This window comes from Thunnus maccoyii, chromosome 17, assembly GCF_910596095.1.
Source record: "Thunnus maccoyii chromosome 17, fThuMac1.1, whole genome shotgun sequence".
NCBI classification, from domain to species: domain Eukaryota; kingdom Metazoa; phylum Chordata; class Actinopteri; order Scombriformes; family Scombridae; genus Thunnus; species Thunnus maccoyii.
In genome coordinates, this window is record NC_056549.1 from 147,501 (window position 1) to 167,500 (window position 20,000).

The window sequence follows — 20,000 nt, forward strand, 5'->3', positions numbered from 1 at the left end:
TCTACACAGACTTTTAGCCAATACTAAGTCCAGTGGTGCAGTCTCTGGGATGTACAGTATCCGGATGAAAGCCTCCTACACGGCCCTCCCTTTAGTTACACTGTGGAGAACAGATAGCACTTCATCCCAGTCCTTAAACTGGGAAGTCATTTGTCATCAAGAAACCCAAATCATCAGATGATACACTAGAAACTGATCCACAGGCCTCACCTCTCTCCCTGAAGGCTTTGCCAGATGAAAACTGTAGCAGACCCTCACTGTTCTTTCTGTACAGATGACACCGTTGGCATATTTATTCACGTGGTTTGGGACTGCCAGAAGTTAAAGGTTCAGCACTGGAGCTGAACACACAGAGCAGATGTCTGCTCCCTGCTGGGCTCACTGCAGCTAAAAGGATGATGGTCCGCTGCCGGAAACCTCCACATTCGTTACCGATAACAGAACGGCGTTCGTCATACAGAGACGTAAGCCTGTGCAAGCTTTAAAGCAGCAAAACACCAAAAACATTACTTGCCGGGTAACCCTAACCCATGTTGGTGGAAAAAATCAGACACTTCCTTGAAAGTGCATGAATTACCAGTAGTTATGTTATCGCTACATTTCTGTTTTTGTTGGTATAAAAGTTGCTTGAACATGAATAAATACATGTAAACATTACCTGTGTTATATATATGTACAGTATATCTGTGACACAACAATATTTAACATAATAGGATGTCAGAGGCAGCTGTAAGTAACTTAAACAACAGTCTCAGTGATGACTGGGTGATACTGGGGAGCAAAGTTTGGTTGTCTTCTTTTTTTTTAGGTGTTTTTTATTTATTTATTATTTCCTGCTGTTTTGTGATGTTGTTTGGTTTGTGTGTTTGTGGGTGGGGGTGCTGGGGAGACTTGCTGTACTAGTTTGCACCTATTACATCTGTGTTGTGTTTGTTTCTCTTTATTTGTACAATAAATAATTGATTATAAAGAAAAACAATAAACGCAGTCGCACTTTGATACAGAGCAAAAACCAACGTTTTCAGTCTTTAACTGTTTATTTTACATTTCAAAGCCCAATTTCAACTTTCACACACAAACATCTTCAAACAGGAACCGTTCACACTCAGTTCTCCACATATTTATAACATCATCACTCGTTCTTCGTCCTGGTGAAACCTGCTGCCTTCATTAACGAGATGTTTCCAGCCTGGTGAATATTTGTGTTTAAAGGTCTGTGAGATGCTGTAGAATCAATAAATAATCAATAAGTCTGAGATAAATGACTGCATGTGAAACAAAGAGAAAGAAAATACATAAAAACTTACAATATTAATATAATTATAAATCATATCTGATCTGAAAACACAGTTGTGTCATTTGAAGTCGTTTAGTTCAGAAAATAAAGATGATTTAGATTTTCTGATTTTTATTGACAGTCAGTAATTATCAGGCTAATCAATATTATTGAAACATGTGATTACAAGTAGATGAACACAAAGACACACAGCGTTATATATTTTATATATATGATCATTTGATTCGGAGTCCAGGTGAGTCCAGGTGAGTCCAGGTGAGTTCAGGTGAGTTCAGGTGAGTCCAGGTGAGTTCAGGTGAGTCCAGGTGAGTCCAGGTGAGTCCAGGTGAGTTCAGGTGAGTCCAGGTGAGTCCAGGTGAGTTCAGGTGAGTCCAGGTGAGTCCAGGTGAGTTCAGGTGAGTCCAGGTGAGTCCAGGTGAGTCCAGGTGAGTTCAGGTGAGTCCAGGTGAGTTCAGGTGAGTCCAGGTGAGTCCAGGTGAGTTCAGGTGAGTCCAGGTGAGTTCAGGTGAGTCCAGGTGAGCAGCGGACGTCGTAGAGCAGGAAGCGGATGAGTTGGACAGGAAGTGGCAGCGTATGCAGCAGTCGGAGGCGTCGGACGCCGAGCAGTCGTCTGATCTTCAGCCTGCAGAGCTGCATCAGAGGATGAGGAGGAGCTGAAACACAAACAGGTGAACAGGTGAACACACCTGGATCCTGTTCTCAATCTGGATCTTTTGTCATGGCAACAAATCCTGAAGCCAAAACCTGCAGATGTGCAGTTTATTGACAGTCAGCTGATCAGGATTTATGATGTAATTAATAAACATGTTGTGTTAATCATTTAAAGGTGCAGTGTGTAGAATTTAGTGGCAGAATGTTTTAATTAGTGTTTAATCACCTGAAAATAAGAATCGTTGTGTTTTTGTTACCTAAGAAAGAGCCTTTATATCTACAGAGGAAGCAGCTCCTCTTCCACGGAGCCGCCATGTTGCACCGCCATGTTTCTACAGTAGCCCAGGACGGACAACAAACACTGGCTCTAGAGAGAGCCTTTCATGTTTTTAACGAGTTTGGCGGCCACAGCTGGTTCTCCTACATGGAAGGGGAGGAGGGGTATTCAATCACCACTAGATGCCACTAAATCTTACACACCGGTTCAGTGTTTAAATGTCATTAAATATGTTCTGTTACACCAAACCACAGTTTCAAATAATTTCACTGTCGCAGACAAATTTCCAGTGTTGAAATAAAATCATGTCAATTTTGTATAGTTGTAGTGCGCTCCTTCATCACGAGTCTTCATCACGAGTCTTTTTCTCATCTTGACATTCCGATAAGATCAAACATGTTTAATATTATCTTAAGTCTTTATTCTTGGTTCAGTTTAATGACGTGAACATTGTCAACAACCAATAGGAGCGCTCTTTCCAGCACCAAACAGGAAGCAGCAAACTAGGTAGTTACTGTAATACCGTCACACTTAACAGTGTTATGAGACGTTCACTGTGTCCTCCTGCTAAAATAGTGCCGCTAACTAACGTAGTCTGCAGCGACTGGAGGTGACAAAATAAGAAATGTAATGTTTGTACGGAAATACAGTTTATCTTTATGGATTATATTGATGCTGAAGAAGACTGTCGACATATGACGCCTTTATCTTGAGTTTCTAGAGTTACATGCAGACATGTAAGGAATTGTTAATGTGGCGTATTTCCTAAAGGGAGTTTGAAGTAATATTTTCCCAGCAGGAGCTTCAGTTTAATTCAAACTACTAATATGTACATTTTAATGTTTTGTCACAGAAGCAGCAGCTAACTGCTGAAGTACGATGAGGTTGTCTGATGTTGACGTCTGTCTAACGGCAGTCTGCAGGTCTGTGCATGTTTTTAAAACCTTCCTAATGAAACATGATGTGCTTGATGGTTTTACTAGTGACTCCTGGTGAAACTTGAAAGCTCAGCATTCTTGTTGCTCTTTAGCTTCCCTTTTTAAAAAATCACATCAATATTTGTTCACCCAGAAAAAGCTAATATCTCTCTGTATAATATGACCTCCTCTCTGTCTGCTGTTGGAGGAGTTAAACTCCAGGCTGCTGCTGTTTCTCCTGAAACATCCGGCAGCTGAACGCTGCGTCCAGGTGGTTCATGGTTGAAGCTGTTTTAATGTACAAATACAAGAACAACACGACACCTTTGAAATGTGATTGTCTTTGTTGATATAATCTAAGAAACGTTAAAGTTAAATGAAAATGAGTAATAACAGAAACAATCAGCGTGTCATCTCTGTTGTTGTTCAGTTTTAACTAAATGAATGAATTAATCTACAGTTTGTAGTGTGTGTCCACTGCACACAATAGCGCAGCTTCTGTTTCTGCTCCGTTGTTCAATAGTTTTTCTTTTTGTGAATTTCTACCAGGAGCAGGAAGTCTTGTAAATAGTGACTCTTCAAGATCCCGAGTCTGCAAAATCTTTGTCTGTGACTAAAAACTCAGTGACTTTATGACACATTGTCTTCAGATGTGTGAGGGTGTCGAACAGTCCTCTAGTGTTCAGCGTTAATCATTTAATAAGTTTCAGTTTTTAATGTCATTAAATGTGTTCTGGCTCCTTAAACAGTTTATGACTTTTTGATCTCAAACTGAACTTGAATTGATTCTTTTTAGTTCACAAACCTTTGTTTAGTTGTATATTTTATCACGTACAAGTATCTGTAACTCTTCATTATAAAGTTTATCCACTTATATAGCACGATTTTAACAAACACAAGGTTAAAGATAGATAAAAAACACAATAAAACGATGAAGGACACAAGAGGATAAAAGTCATAAAATAAGATAAAATCAAATCAAATAAGATAAAAACAAATAAAACAAATGAAATAAATTAAATAAAGTGCACGGCTCACATAAGATGCAAAACGCTACATGGTGTGAAAGCCAGAGAGGAGAGGAGGGTTTTAAGAAGAGATTTAAAATGAGACGGTGAGGAGCCTAATGTCTAATGTACAGCAGTAATCTGTTCCACAGTTTTGGAGCTGCGACAGCTCGTTCACCTCTGAGCTTAAGCCTCGCTTTAGGCACCGTCAGGAGCAGCTGGTCAGCTGACCTGAGAGAGCGGCTGGTCAGCTGACCTGAGAGAGCGGCTGGTCAGCTGACCTGAGAGAGCGGCTGGGAGTGTAGGGGTGCAGCAGCTCAGAGAGGTAAGGTGGAGCTAGGCCATTCAAGACTTTAAAAAGCAAATAAAATCATTTTAAAATGAATCCTGAAATGGACGGGCAGCCAGTGGAGTGAAGCTAAAATAGGTGAAATGTGCTCATATTTGCTTGTGCCAGTTTAAAGACGTGCAGCAGAATTTTGCACCAGTTGAAGACGAGCAATGGAGGACGCACTAACCTCCATATAAAGTGCATTGCAGTAATCCAGCCGAGTGGTGGATTACTGTCTCAAAGTGCCGTCTCTGAAGGACTGGTTTAATTCAACTGGAAAAAGTTTGACTTCACCACAGCTTTAATCTGGTTGTCGAATTTAAGGTCTGTGTCCACTTTTACCCCCAGATTGTGCACAGTTGGCTTGTGATACTGTGCCAAAGAACCCAGATCAACCGGGGGGGTCACAGAAGTGCCACCAAAGACCATGACTTCTGTCTTTTTTTCATTAAACTTTAGGAAGTTTAGAGACATTCAGGCTTTGATGTCATGTAAACACTCATGCAACGGCTTAACACTGTAGGAGTCTGACTTTTTTAGGGGGACATAGATCTGACTGTCACCCGCATAGCAATGAAAAGAAATGCCATGTTTGGAAAATAAAAGAGGGCCAAGCACAGAGCCCTGTGGTACCCGAGCAGTGGAGGACACAGAGTCATCAAGACACAGAAGGTTCGATGTGACAGGTAGGACCTGAACCATTCAAGTGCTGTGCCACTGATGCCCACCCACTGCTCCAAACCAGCAATCAGGATTTCATGGTCCACTGTATCAAAAGCTGCAGTCAAATATAAAAGTACAAGAACGACACAGTGACCAGAGTCAGTAGCTAAAAAGATGTCATTAAAAACTCTTAAAAGTGTTGATTCGGTGCTGTGCAATGTTCTAAAATGAAAATCTGTGGAAAATCTCAAGAATATTTTGTTAATTTAAAAAGTCCATGAGCTGAGAATAGACAACCTTTTCTAAGATTTTAGAAAGGAAAAAATGAACAGGAACCTCTCCAGAGGACAGACTGCTATTAATAACTGTGAGAAAAGATGGTCCAACAGTCTGGACAAGGGTTTAATTGTGATAATAAGAGCAGCTGATCAATGATTGATCAATAACCTATAATATATAATCTGAATCATCTCGAACTTGATCAGCTGACTGCAGGTTTGGGTTCAAGGACTTGTTGCTATGACAACAGTTCCAGGTCCCTCTACTCAGTCCTGCCTCCAATCAGTTCTGTCTCCAGCCAGCCAATCACAGTGATCCATAACTGAGCTCACGTTGTTGTTTCAACAGATTTAATATGACATCATTTGTCATGTGACCTCTGACATCATCAGAGAGAGATTAACAGGAACTCTGAGAACTTTATTGGAGAAATATTTTCTCGTTCTCAGGGACATTTTTATGGACCTTTTATGGGAACATGGAAAACTTTTCTAAGAAAAGGAACCTTTTAGCAGCTGTTACCATAATTACAGTTGCTATGACAACAGTTTGTCAGGTTTGATGTGTTTCTTACCAGCTTTCAGTTTGATTGGCGCCCAGTCGCTGCGACTCTCCAGAACCTCCAGCAGCCGAGAGCAGAGACGGATGTGTCCAACATAGTCCAGCAGCAGCGAGATGATTGGACCAGAGACACGAAAGAAAGACGGCCTGGAGACGGCCTCACAGAACTGCAACAAGGACAGAGGTCTCTGAGGATGTTCAGAGGACACTCAGAGGACACTGAGAGGGCACTCAGAGGACAGAGACTGTCAGAGGACACTCAGAGGGCACTCAGAGGACAGAGACTGTCAGAGGACACTCAGAGGGCACTCAGAGGACACTCAGAGGACAGAAGACACTTAGAGGACACTCAGAGGGCACTCAGAGGACACTCAGAGGACACTCAGAGGACACTCAGAGGACAGAAGACACTTAGAGGACACTCAGAGGGCACTCAGAGGACAGAGACTGTCAGAGGACACTCAGAGGGCACTCAGAGGACACTCAGAGGACAGAAGACACTTAGAGGACACTCAGAGGGCACTCAGAGGACAGAGACTGTCAGAGGACACTCATAGGGCACTCAGAGGGCACTCAGAGGACACTCAGAGGGCACTCAGAGGACAGAAGACACTTAGAGGACACTCAGAGGGCATTCAGAGGACAGAGACTGTCAGAGGACACTCAGAGGGCACTCAGAGGACACTCAGAGGACAGAAGACACTTAGAGGACACTCAGAGGGCACTCAGAGGACAGAGACTGTCAGAGGACACTCAGTGGACAGAAGACACTTAGAGGACACTCAGAGGGCACTCAGAGGACAGAGAACGTTCAGAGGACACTCAGAGAGCACTCAGAGGACAGAAGACACTTAGAGGACACTCGGAGGGCACTCAGAGGGCACTCAGAGGACAGAAGACACTTAGAGGACACTCAGAGGGCACTCAGAGGACAGAGAACGGTCAGAGGACACTCAGAGGGCACTCAGAGGACAGAAGACACTTAGAGGACACTCAGAGGGCACTCAGAGGACAGAGACTGTCAGAGGACACTCAGAGGACACTCAGAGGGCACTCAGAGGACACTCAGAGGGCACTCAGAGGACAGAAGACACTTAGAGGACACTCAGAGGGGACTCAGAGGACAGAGAACAGTCAGAGGACACTCAGAGGGCACTCAGAGGACAGAAGACACTTAGAGGACACTCAGAGGGCACTCAGAGGACAGAGACTGTCAGAGGACACTCAGAGGGCACTCAGAGGGCACTCAGAGGACACTCAGAGGGCACTCAGAGGACAGAAGACACTTAGAGGACACTCAGAGGGCACTCAGAGGACAGACGACACTTAGAGGACACTCAGAGGGCACTCAGAGGACAGAGACTGTCAGAGGACACTCAGAGGGCACTCAGAGGACACTCAGAGGACAGAAGACACTTAGAGGACACTCAGAGGGCACTCAGAGGACAGAGACTGTCAGAGGACACTCAGTGGACAGAAGACACTTAGAGGACACTCAGAGGGCACTCAGAGGACAGAGAACGTTCAGAGGACACTCAGAGGGCACTCAGAGGACAGAAGACACTTAGAGGACACTCAGAGGGCACTCAGAGGGCACTCAGAGGACAGAAGACACTTAGAGGACACTCAGAGGGCACTCAGAGGACAGAGAACGTTCAGAGGACACTCAGAGGGCACTCAGAGGACAGAAGACACTTAGAGGACACTCAGAGGGCACTCAGAGGACAGAGACTGTCAGAGGACACTCAGAGGACACTCAGAGGACACTCAGAGGACAGAAGACACTTAGAGGACACTCAGAGGGCACTCAGAGGACAGAGAACGTTCAGAGGGCACTCAGAGGACACTCAGAGGACAGAAGACACTTAGAGGACACTTAGAGGGCACTCAGAGGGCACTCAGAGGACAGAGGATACTCAGAGGACTCTCAGAGGTCAGAGGACAGTCAGAGGACACTCAGAGAACACTCAGAGGGCACTCAGAGGACAGAGGATACTCAGAGGACTCTCAGAGGACACTCAGAGGGCACTCAGAGGACAGAGGATACTCAGAGGACTCTCAGAGGACACTCAGAGGGCACTCAGAGGACAGAGGATACTCAGAGGACTCTCAGAGGACACTCAGAGGACAGAGGACAGTCAGAGGGCACTCAGAGAACAGAGAATGCTCAGAGGACAGATATTTCTGCCCTCACCTGAATGGGGTGCTGTGGCGGTGCATCCCCGCTGACCAGCAGTTCCTCGATGGGATGGCGTGCCAGTGAGATGGCAGGATGTGGCTTCTGTCCATAGGGACAGACGAAGCAAAGCTGGGCATCACAGCCGTTGTCCAGCAGCAGTTTGAGCATGGAGAGAGACTCCATGTTGAGCAGGATGGCTGATGGGAACGAGGACGGCTGGGTGGAGATCTGAGCATTGACATCAGCGCCATACCTCAGCAGCAGCGCTGCCATCTCCGTCCAGCCAAGCCGCACAGCGATGAGCAGCGGGTTAAAAACCTCCAGGTTGGCGTCAGCTCCAGCCTCCAGTAGCATCTTGGCGGCTTCCAGGTTCCCATTGTAGACAGAGAAGTAGAGCGGCGTGCTGCGCCGGTCCTCGTACATGCTGGAGCGTTCCAGCGACAGCTTGGCATTGACATCGAATCCCGCCTCAATCAGCAGCTCCAAGATGTTGTCCCTGTCCTTTTCTGCAGCGATGTGCAGAGGATTGATGCCGCTGTGCTGAATGCTGACCCTGCTGGTCACTGCCATCAGCATCGTCACGATCCTGCAAAGTACAAACAGGAAGTAAGCAGGCTGAACATTCTGATACTGACCAAAAGTGTTAAACTGAAGGAAGTTTGTCAATTCATCAAGTGAAAATTTGAACACAGAGGAGTTTCAGATTCAGGATCTGACCGTGTGTGATGGTTCTGAACAGCCACGTGGAGAGGCAGCAGGCCGGACCTTGTCGATCTGTTAGCGTCGGCCTTCAGAGACAACAGCATCTCCACAGCAGAGATGTGACCATTCTTACTGGCTTCAAACAGCGGAGACGCTCCGTCTTTAGCTGCTGCATTTATATCTGCACCTGAGAGACACTGACACTTAAACATCAATAGCCTCATTTAATCAATGTGCAAATGAGACTAAACAATCCATCAGTGTAAATGGGGTGGATGACTCTGATATTCTCTCGCTTCAAAAGGTCTGAATTCTCTGAAAATGTTTCCATGCTTAGAGGGTCTCATGTACCTCAGAATGATATTGTGATATCTCAGGAATGTGTCACAGCCCTATTTAAGAGGATGAACATAAGGAGGAATGCTGGTTCTGATACCATCTGAGGGCGCAGCTCAGTGAGGTCTTCACTAAACTCTTCCAGATGTGTGCCGAACTTGGCCAGATACCTACAATCTGGAAAACATCCACTATAATACCCATCCCAAAATCAAAAAATCCAGAAGAACATAATGAATCTAGACCCGTTGCACTTACAGGTGTGGAGGAAACTGTTCATTCTCGATAGTGTGTACAAGCACCTCAAGGAACCCAAATCGCATGTGAGACTTTTATTTGCTGATTTCTTTTCGGTTTTTAACAAGATACAGCCTCATATTTGATTGGCTGACTTGCTTCTTATTTTAAATTACCAAATGAGCAGCTTTTGATGTTGCTTTTAGATTTTCTAACAGACAGAATACAGCAGGTTTTGTTGAATGGACATGTGTTCGACACCAAGCTCTCACATACAGGCTCACCCCAGAGTCGTGTCCTGTCCCCCCTGCTTTTTATTACGCATACAGACAGCTGCAGGACTTCTTGTGAAATGCCTAAATGATATCTTTAAGGTCTGCTCCAAGGTAATTGGAGTTCAGCAAAGAGACTTGTGTTCCCTCTGGGAGAAACATGAGGCCCAGTAAGCAAAAGGAATTATCAGCCAGTCTGACCATATTCTGTCCAGTGAACACAGACAGTAGTCATTTTAAATGACTGTTACATTCTTTTAAACTCGGTTATTTATATGAACTATAACAAAATCTTTTATTTACTGCTGCTCATTGTTTCCTTGTATTGACCCATGTATCCATGTATCTATCCGTTGCCTCTGACTAAGTTGTAAATTAATTGCCAATAAAGTTTTCTGAATCTGAACATCAGCCTGTCCATTTATATCTGCACCTAAAAGACAAACATTTTAACCCAGTGATTTTTAGTGTGGAAGGCAGACCTTTCTTGACGAGGAAGTCGATGATGTCAGCATGTCCATGCTGTGAGGCAGTAAAAATTGGTTGGATGCCAAAGATGTCTCTGGTTTGCAGTTTGGCTCCGGCCTTCACTAACATCCTGCAGAGCTGCAGTTGTCCATGTCTGCAGGTTTCATGAAGGGGACTTCCTCCCTGACTGCTACAGCGATTCACCTGAGCTCCAAACTTCAGCAGCAGCTCCACCACAGCTTCACTCGACTGCTCGCATGCTGAGAGACAACAACAACAACAGTCAGGCTGAGAGACTCCTGTCGTACCGGCAGGAGGTGTAAGATCTGGTGGACTAGCGACTGGTGTGGGGAGAATAACTTCTACATCAATGTGGGGAAGACGAAGGAGCTAGTCATGGATTTTAGGAGGAGAAGCCACATCCCATCCCCCCTGTTAATCAGTGGAACAGCTGTGTAAACGGTCCACAGCTTCAAGTACCTTGGAGTACACATTTCCAGGGACTTGATGTGGACCATAAACACCTCTAACATCTTAAAGAAGGCCAACGCCTTTATTTTCTCAGGAGGCTGAGGCAGAACGGCCTCAATACCTCAGTGCTGGCAGCTTTCTACAGGTGTGCGGTGGAGAGTACACTCACCTTCTCCATCACCACCTGGTATGGGAACTGCTCTGCTGCTGACAGGAAGGCGCTGCAGAGGGTGGTGAAAACCACCCAGAAGATCACTCACAGCAGCCTTCCTTCCATTGAGGACATCTATATCAGCAGGTGCAGGAGCGGTGCGGCCCACATCACTGGGGACCCTACTCACCCGGCCCATGGACTGTTTGACCTGCTCCCCTCCGGCAAGAGGCTGCGGAGCATTAAGACCAGGACAACTAGGCTCAAACACAGCTTCTACCCAGAGACTGGTGAACTCCATGCCTCATTTAATGCACTTTCACCGTTCTGCCTGCTATCTGTCATGCTGCCATGTTGTCTTAACTTAACATGCTGCTCAGTTTTTTTAATCCACTGCACTACGGTATTTATTACATATGCTTATTATTGTTATTTATTCTTAGTATGGGACTAATTATTGTAGATTATTTTTAGACTTATTGTATTGTACGCTGCTGGACCTGAGTACAAATATCATTTCATGTGTAAGTATGCAAATGACAATAAATTAACCTTGAACAACAGTCAGAGGCTGAGAGACAGCAACAACAACAGTCAGAGGCTGAGAGACAACAACAACAACAGTCAGAAGCTGAGAGACAACAACAACAACAGTCAGAGGCTGAGAGACAACAATAACAACAGTCAGAGGCTGAGAGACAACAACAACAACAGTCAGAAGCTGAGAGACAACAACAACAACAGTCAGAGGCTGAGAGACAACAACAACAACAGTCAGAGGCTGAGAGACAACAACAACAACAACAGTCAGAGGCTGAGAGACAACAACAACAACAGTCAGAGGCTGAGAGACAACAACAACAACAGTCAGAGGCTGAGAGACAACAACAACAACAGTCAGAAGCTGAGAGACAACAACAACAACAGTCAGAGGCTGAGAGACAACAACAACAACAGTCAGAAGCTGAGAGACAACAACAACAACAGTCAGAGGCTGAGAGACAACAACAACAACACTCAGAGGCTGAGAGACAACAATAACAACAGTCAGAAGCTGAGAGACAACAACAACAACAGTCAGAAGCTGAGAGACAACAACAACAACAGTCAGAAGCTGAGAGACAACAACAACAACACTCAGAGGCTGAGAGACAACAAAAACAACAACACTCAGAGGCTGAGAGACAACAATAACAACAGTCAGAGGCTGAGAGACAACAACAACAACACTCAGAGGCTGAGAGACAACAAAAACAACAACACTCAGAGGCTGAGAGACAACAATAACAACAGTCAGAAGCTGAGAGACAACAACAACAACACTCAGAGGCTGAGAGACAACAATAACAACAGTCAGAGGCTGAGAGACAACAACAACAACAGTCAGAAGCTGAGAGACAACAACAACAACACTCAGAGGCTGAGAGACAACAACAACAACAGTCAGAGGCTGAGAGACAACAACAACAACAGTCAGAAGCTGAGAGACAACAACAACAACACTCAGAGGCTGAGAGACAACAACAACAACAGTCAGAAGCTGAGAGACAACAACAACAACAGTCAGAAGCTGAGAGACAACAACAACAACACTCAGAGGCTGAGAGACAACAACAACAACAACACTCAGAGGCTGAGAGACAACAACAACAACAGTCAGAGGCTGAGAGACAACAACAACAACACTCAGAGGCTGAGAGACAACAACAACAACAGTCAGAGGCTGAGAGACAACAACAACAACAGTCAGAGGCTGAGAGACAACAACAACAACACTCAGAGGCTGAGAGACAACAACAACAACAGTCAGAGGCTGAGAGACAACAACAACAACAGTCAGAGGCTGAGAGACAACAACAACAACACTCAGAGGCTGTGGTCACGTGACCTTCAAGTGCAATTGTTGGAAGACTCTAAGGCTCTCCCACGGCATCCCCAATTTTATAAATAATTTGACTTCAGAGACGTATAGCAGTACTTTGTCTGGTCATACGAACTATATAAGATGTCAAGCAACAAGAAACTGTTTAGCATCGCCAACCAAAACACCAGTGGTGAAGTGAAAACAACAGGATGCTAACAGCGCTGCAGCTACCGATGCTAGCACAGAGGAAACTTTCTCTTTTGCTTTAGCCAAAAGATCCATTGTCACCAATGCAATTAATAATGCAGTTGAGAGTGTGAAAGACTCCATTAAAAAGCTGCAGAAAGATTTAGATGCCCACATGGACACTGTTCAGGGTTTGGTATCTAAAGTCGAGAGAGTACAAGTCAAGAAGAGGACCATAAACACCAAGTACTCGACAACAGCTCGGGGCTCGAGAAACTCCAGCACAAGCTTGCCCTGTTCGAAGACTATAACAAGAGAAATAACGTAAGGATCAGTGGTTCACTGAGTTCCTGTGAGGGTCTCGGCAGGGGGGCAGAGGGAACACCTGAGTGCCAGCGACAGTCCAGAGGCACAGGGAAGCTATGGATCAAGAGTGTGTGGCAACGCCGGAGGTGAGCATCAATCCCAGGAAAAGGCGAGGAATTTTTACAGCCCTGATTTGATCTTAAGGTCTGCCCCATTTATCATCACTGCATGTTACTCCATTGAAACTTTGACACTAACCGTTACAAGATTGCCCTCAGCTCATTGGGCAGTCTGTTCGACGCCATTTTGCTATTGTTCTAGCGGAGTCACTTCCGCCATGACATGACTTCCTGCCATAGTCATGTCCACCATCTAAACTCTCGACGTCATCACAATAGATCATGTCGCCATCTTGCCGCCCACACGCCTGCACACACACACACACAGTGGTTTATTGATCAGAGCATCTGCTAACTTTGTTTAATAAACCCTGTTATACCTTTAAAGAGAAGTTCTTTTGTCATTATTGTGTTTTATATATTGTTAAAAGTGGCTGATCGAGGGAGCCAGAGCTCGAATTCAAACCTTCTTCGTTCACCTGTGAATGTTGATATCCCTCCGTTATTAGCATTCTATGAGACTACCTTATTGTTTGGTCATTGGTCCCAGTTTCCAGGTGGTGCCCCATAATTATTAATTCATATTAATAATTTTATTAATTTTATAATTAATAATTATCTCTGCTGATTATTAATTATTGCTAATAACCAGCTGTGCTCCTCATAGATCCAACAGTTGGTGCCCCGTATTATTAATTAATATTAATAATTGCTTGATTTTATAATAATGATATTATAATTGTCTCTGATAATTATGAATTACTACTAATAACCAAATGCGCTCCTGCCAAATCCAACAACTGGATACACTTTCTCCTCACCAGGGGATTTGTATCAACAATATACTCCAAACTATCTGGACAACAGAAGGACCTGTCAATGCTCAGAGTATGGAAGACAGACTTTGATCTAAAGGATGAAGACATATCTTGGGACAATGTGTGGAAAAATACCCTCTGCGCCTCTAAGAATCCAAACCACCAACTTCCACCAACAGTCCGAGGCTAAGAGACAACAATAACAATGGCAGGGAGGAGTTTGTTGTTGTTGTTATTTGCAATGACATCCAATGAACACTTCCTCAGCTCTAACAAACTAAACATTTTGAAAGCACAGAGTCAGGATTATTCCTCAGTGAACTATTTTAAGACCAGGACCATGAACGTAATAAGAGTTCAAGAGTTCTTCTGCTTGTCATCTTTAGCTTCATATACAAAGAAAGAGGAAGTGGGTTCTGTGATGTCAGCTGTGAGGTCAACTCACCTGTGAACAGCGGAGTCTCTCTGTCCTTGTTGGCAATGTTGATGTTGGCTCCATGTTTCAGAAGATATTCGACACATGAAGCGTGTCCTCGCCCGGCGGCCAGCAGCAGAGCGGTCTGATTCCTCAAACTACACGCGTTCACCGAGTCGGGATGAGCTGAGGACAGAAGGGAGGTCAATGGTCAACGTCTACCGGTGTGACTTACATGTCCTGGTCTGTTTGTCACAACCAGGGTTTTATTTTGAGTCTTCCAGCCTCTATCAGTTATAATCAGTTTATAAGATCATACCAGTTATAATAAGTGATTGGTAGCAGAAACATTATTATTACCAGGACGTTATTCGATTACATTACTATAATTACAATAACAATAATAATTCAGTTCAATTCAATTTTATCTATAAAGCACCAAATCACAACAAAAGTCATCTCATGGCTCTTTTCACACAGAGCAGGTCTAGACCGAACTCTTCAATCTACAGAGACCCAACATCAGCAGCAGCAGGAAACACTCCCCTTTAACGGGAAGAAACCTCAAGCAGAACCGGACTGTAGGTGGACGCCGTCTGCCTCGACTGGTTGAGATGAGAGAGGAAGAAGGAGGGAGGGAGACACGGAGAAGCAGAACAACAACAACAACAACAACAATAGATATATGACAAGCAACAACAAACAGCAGCAACAGCTGGAGAAGGACATCCCCATGGCCACAAGCCAGAGCCTGGTCCCTGGGGTTTCCTGCCGATGAGAAAGCACAAAGAACTCTAGGATTAGTAGGCAAGTTAGTAACATGCAGTAATGGTACATGAATGCATACAGATGGAGAGGAGGAGGAGGAGAGAGGAGCTCAGTGCATCATGGGAAGTCCCTCAGCAGTCTAGGCCTATAGCAGCATCACTAAGGGCTGATCCAAGGCGAGCCTGGTCGTTGGCCTTTAACTCGTGGAGTTGAAGGCACAACTGAAAGGAACTCAATGGTTTTATGGTAATTAAACAAAAGGCTAATTGTTTAACAGTAAAACATAAACAGCTTCCAGTTTGAAAATATTCAAGTAAAGGTGAAGTGTGAAAGAAACTGTTGATTTATTAACACGTTGGTAAAGATGTTTAATATATGATAAGTATAACTTACATTTGACCTTTTATCACAATTTAACAATAAGTTTAAGTTTAGGATTTATATTTGACCCCTTACTGAAAGCAGTGTCATCATACTGATTAACCTACAATGTAATAATAAGGCAGTATAATTCATATGGACAGACAATAAAACAGGACCCAGTATGGATTCCTGTGGGACACCTTTAAGAGTTTATAGAAACTCAGAAGACATTCTGTACTTTTACTGAACTAAACATTTTATTATTTTACATTTAAATAGTAACGCAGGTTTAGAAGCTGTGTTTTCTGTTACTCTGTCTGTCAGCCAGCACTGACGTAACCACACCCACCAGTGATGTCACAAGGTCCTGGACTACGCTTGTAGTCCACTGCAGCAAAGAGAAGTTAAAGCACTGGAGGTCAGCAGACACAAGATTTTAAACTGCTGTTAGGTTGTAATGGAAGGACCTTTAGATAAAACACAGACTCTAAAAAACAGACTTCATCATACGTGATGTAATGGTTAAAAACTGCACTCCTCACCTCTGATGAGGATCCGGACACACGGCAACTGGCCGTAATAAGCAGCTTCATGAAGAGCGATCCAACCTTCATTGTTCGGCTCCATCAGACTGCTCGACTTCTGTCTGACCAAATCCAGCAAAGCTTCTACATCTCCGTTCATAATCACAGACTGCAGAGGACTAAACTCTCTGAGACCAACAGAAAAACACTGTGAGGAAGGAAGTGAAACAGAGAACAGTTGGAAAAAAACAGACACAGAGAACATCCAGAAAACAACAAACACACAAAGAACATCCAGAAAACAACAAACACACAAAGAACATCCAGAAAACAACAAACACACAAAGAACATCCAGAAAACAACAAACACACAACAGAACATCCAGAAAACAACAAACACACAACAGAACATCCAGAAAACAACAAACACATAAAGAACATCCAGAAAACAACAAACACATAAAGAACATCCAGAAAACAACAAACACATAAAGAACATCCAGAAAACAACAAACAGCCAGAAACTCTTTTATCGTCCATAAGCGGGAAGCTCTGGGTCTGAAAAGTGAAGCCAATGTGGGACTACCTTAAACCTGCATTCTCTCTAACGGCCAGCAGGCGGCGACTCCACTGGCTGCAAGAACAGGTCCAATTGTGCGGAAGTCTATGAGAAAATGACCCTGTTGCTCACTTGATTTATCGCCTCAATAAACACTTTCCTAATGAGTTCATGGTCTCAATCGCTAGTATCAAGTCTTCTTCAGTACAGCATGATGTTCATTTTGTAAATTATTGCCCCATTTAGAGTAAAATAGATGATAAAGCAGCGTATGCTTTAGGGTGTGGCTTGTATGATTGATAAGTCGCTACCACAGCGACAATGTTGATTACGTTGTGTTTTCAATTCATGACAGTTAATCGTAAAATTTTGGGTGCCTAAAAAATCTTGTTCAGTGTTTGTTTGTACAAAAAGACCCTCTAAGGAGTCAAACGTCCAGTTTTTCTGGTAAGTACATTTAGCTTTAATGGTTTTAGGCTTGTTTTTCACTAGCAAAAATTAGCATCAGCATTATCACAGTTAACCACAGACTGTAAATGCACCATGCCTAACAAGCTAGCAGCTAGCACTAGCGTCAGCTCCACTCTCTCATCCAAATATTGTCACTTCTGGCTCCAAAAGTTAAAGATGGCGACGGTCAAATTGCTAAACTTGAGACTTCAAAACAGCAGTGCACAAACCAGTGGGTGATGTCAGTGACATGTATACATATACAGATGAGTTCTTTTCTTAATTTGGTAATTTTGGGCACAAAGCGGCTGTGTTTGTTATAATGTGGAAGATTATTATTGTGTACATCAATATATTTTTAAAAACACATGACATAATGGTTAGTCATATTTATCAGAATTAACTAATTGCAGTAATGATGGATGAAACTGTGTGATTATTTTACCAAATCGTGGTAACACATGCAGGTATTTAAGCAGACCGGTCACGTCGATGGTGTCTCTCAAGACCCAGCAAACGGATATGAACAACGGATCAGATACGGATCGACTTTCCTGCAACATCAGTACATGAGGACATGAGGAACACATGGAGAAATAAATAAGGTGAAAACAATGATTAAACTAAAGAAGGAAAGAACTCTGGACAGCTTCTAGCTGCTCAGCACCTTAGAGACCTGATCAAGTCCTGATAACTGTGTTGATGATTCTTTACATGATTAAAATTAATGATTTAATTTCTGAACAATATTTAACACATTTTCTTTGACATTTTCGCGAGCACAGTGATCAGTTTTCCACACTTTCAGCAATTAAAACCCCACTGATTTTACCTTTTACTTGGGGGGGGGGTTCAGGAGTAGCAGTGTGCTCGTTATGGATCGTGTGCTTTCACTTTGTGCACGAGCAGATCTGTTTTCTCTGCAGAGAGGCGCTCCTTCTGGCAAATGTGTCATTATAATAGCAATCCACCAAGGTGCAAGCACACCTGGCTTTTAAAGGGAATGGGAGATGACACTCTGATTAGTTTATTGCATGTTATGCCCAAAAAACACCCATGATTAATTAAGAGACTAAGGACAACCTCTTTGAACCATGAGTCTGGCACTATGACTATTTTTTCCACCATTAAACTGCCATTAAACTGGCAAAAGTGGATTTGGACACCTGCGCCATGAGCTTCAGACCGTGCACTTAGATCATTAAAATAGGGCCCTTAAGGTTCATAGACAGTTGTGATTGGCTGGTCTCAGATGTCTAATCCAGGTGTACCAGCCAATCCTCTGACAGCAGCTTGTGACAGGTTATCTGCACCTGAGCTCACCGCGAGGCTCAAATGTCCACTGAACATGTTTGTTCACTGTTTGAGGTGTTTGCTTTAAGTTTCAAGTCTATTTATAGTCAAATACATTTTAACACATCCAATGATAAAGTCCTGGACTTATTTCATGTGTCTACCATCCGTAACTGTTAACTGCTAACTGTTTTCAGGTTTAAGTGACTGACATACCTCTTGAAGGCCTGGTAGAGAAAGCGTGATAGGGTGGTTGGGGGGTTTGCAGAGTTGGGGAAGCCTGCAGGGCATGCAGGTGGAGGTTGAGGTGGAGGGATGTAGTGCAGGTGTCTGGGGGGATCCGGATGTCTCTGTATGGGGTTTGGGTTTGTTTGATTTGGGGCAGCAGGGGCTGGAGGGCCTGAGGATGATGATGTTCCCTGATAACTGTCTGCAGGAGGGTTTTTGTCAGTGAGGCTTCGTTCTACAGCGATCTGTAGCAGCTCATCATCAGACAGCTCACTGTAAACACTGTAGTCGTCCACGTTCACCTCAGAGACGGCCATGTTAGACCTGATGATGACAAACAAAAGTCCACAAAGTTTGGTTCAGAACATTTGATCTGGTTTCTGTGATGAGTGGATTGTGTAGAGTTGTTGATGTTGGGATTGTTGTTTATCAGCAGTTACTGCAATAAATCGCTGGCCTACATGTGGACAGCAGCAGGTTACTTGAGCTCGACCTCATTGGCCGAACATGGTAAGTGTGAGCTCAGACAGTGTGAATGTGAATGTGACTGGAAGCCGTGGAGGTCAGTGGTGTTTCTTTTCTCTGTCGGGAAGCCAAAATATTCAAACACACAGAGCTGTTGATCTGCTCAGCAGAGGCTCCAGAAGACTAAAATATCTCACAAACATTTTATTCTTCTTTCAATCTGGAAGCTTTTTTACATTTCAAATGCATCTTAACACAAACTGAATGGATCTTGACCAACAGAACAATCAGAACACAGCATTTCAAACCCAAACCCTAACATAATAACATGACAACATTACAATATAACAACATAACAACTGACTTTTTTCACTTATGGAATATTGCAAAAATCAGGCACATGCAGAAACATGCAGAAAAACTAGTCCATGCATTTGTTACTTCTAGGCTGGATTATTATTATCAGGCTGCAAAAACTAGAAAAAGAGATTTAAGCTTCACTACATTGGCTTCCTGTAAAATCCAGAATAGAATTTAAATCCTTCTCCTAACTTACAAAGCCCTTAATGGTCAGACACCATCATACCTTAAAGAGCTCATAGTACCGTATTATCCCACTAGAACACTGCGCTCCCAGTATGCAGCTTACTGGTGGCTGCTACGGTCTCCAAAAGTAGAATGGGAGGCAGAGCCTTCAGCTATCAGGCTCCTCTCCTGAATCATCTACCAGATTGGGTCCGGGGTGCAGACACCCTCTCTATGTTTAAGAGTAGGCTTAGGTCTTTTTGATAAAGCTTATAGTTAGGGCCGACCAGGCTCGCCTTGGACCAGCCCCTTGTTATG

At 43.8% G+C, this 20,000-nt stretch overlaps 1 protein-coding gene across 5 annotated transcripts in view; it reads right to left on the reverse strand.

The window, feature by feature from the left end:
* Positions 1 to 1,742: 1,742 nt before the first annotated feature.
* The window catches only part of LOC121882005 (ankyrin repeat and SOCS box protein 2-like), a 20,935-nt gene continuing 2,677 nt past the window's right edge, over positions 1,743 to 20,000 (reverse strand). Inside the window, exons 1-9 of one of the 5 annotated variants that reach the window (XM_042389877.1) lie at positions 19,744 to 19,775; positions 18,681 to 19,016; positions 16,181 to 16,350; positions 14,538 to 14,693; positions 10,192 to 10,437; positions 8,880 to 9,051; positions 8,178 to 8,748; positions 5,997 to 6,150; positions 1,743 to 1,950 (exon numbers count right to left, since the gene is read on the reverse strand). In XM_042389877.1, the coding sequence (XP_042245811.1) occupies positions 1,799 to 1,950; positions 5,997 to 6,150; positions 8,178 to 8,748; positions 8,880 to 9,051; positions 10,192 to 10,437; positions 14,538 to 14,693; positions 16,181 to 16,350; positions 18,681 to 19,016; positions 19,744 to 19,757 (1,971 nt within the window). In that variant the 5' untranslated portion in view covers positions 19,758 to 19,775 and the 3' untranslated portion in view covers positions 1,743 to 1,798. Of the gene's footprint in view, positions 1,951 to 5,996; positions 6,151 to 8,177; positions 8,749 to 8,879; positions 9,052 to 10,191; positions 10,438 to 14,537; positions 14,694 to 16,180; positions 16,371 to 16,748; positions 17,158 to 18,680; positions 19,017 to 19,743; positions 19,776 to 20,000 lie in introns of those variants that run through there. The other 4 variants (XM_042389876.1, XM_042389878.1, XM_042389880.1 and 1 more) reach the window with 4 other exon arrangements.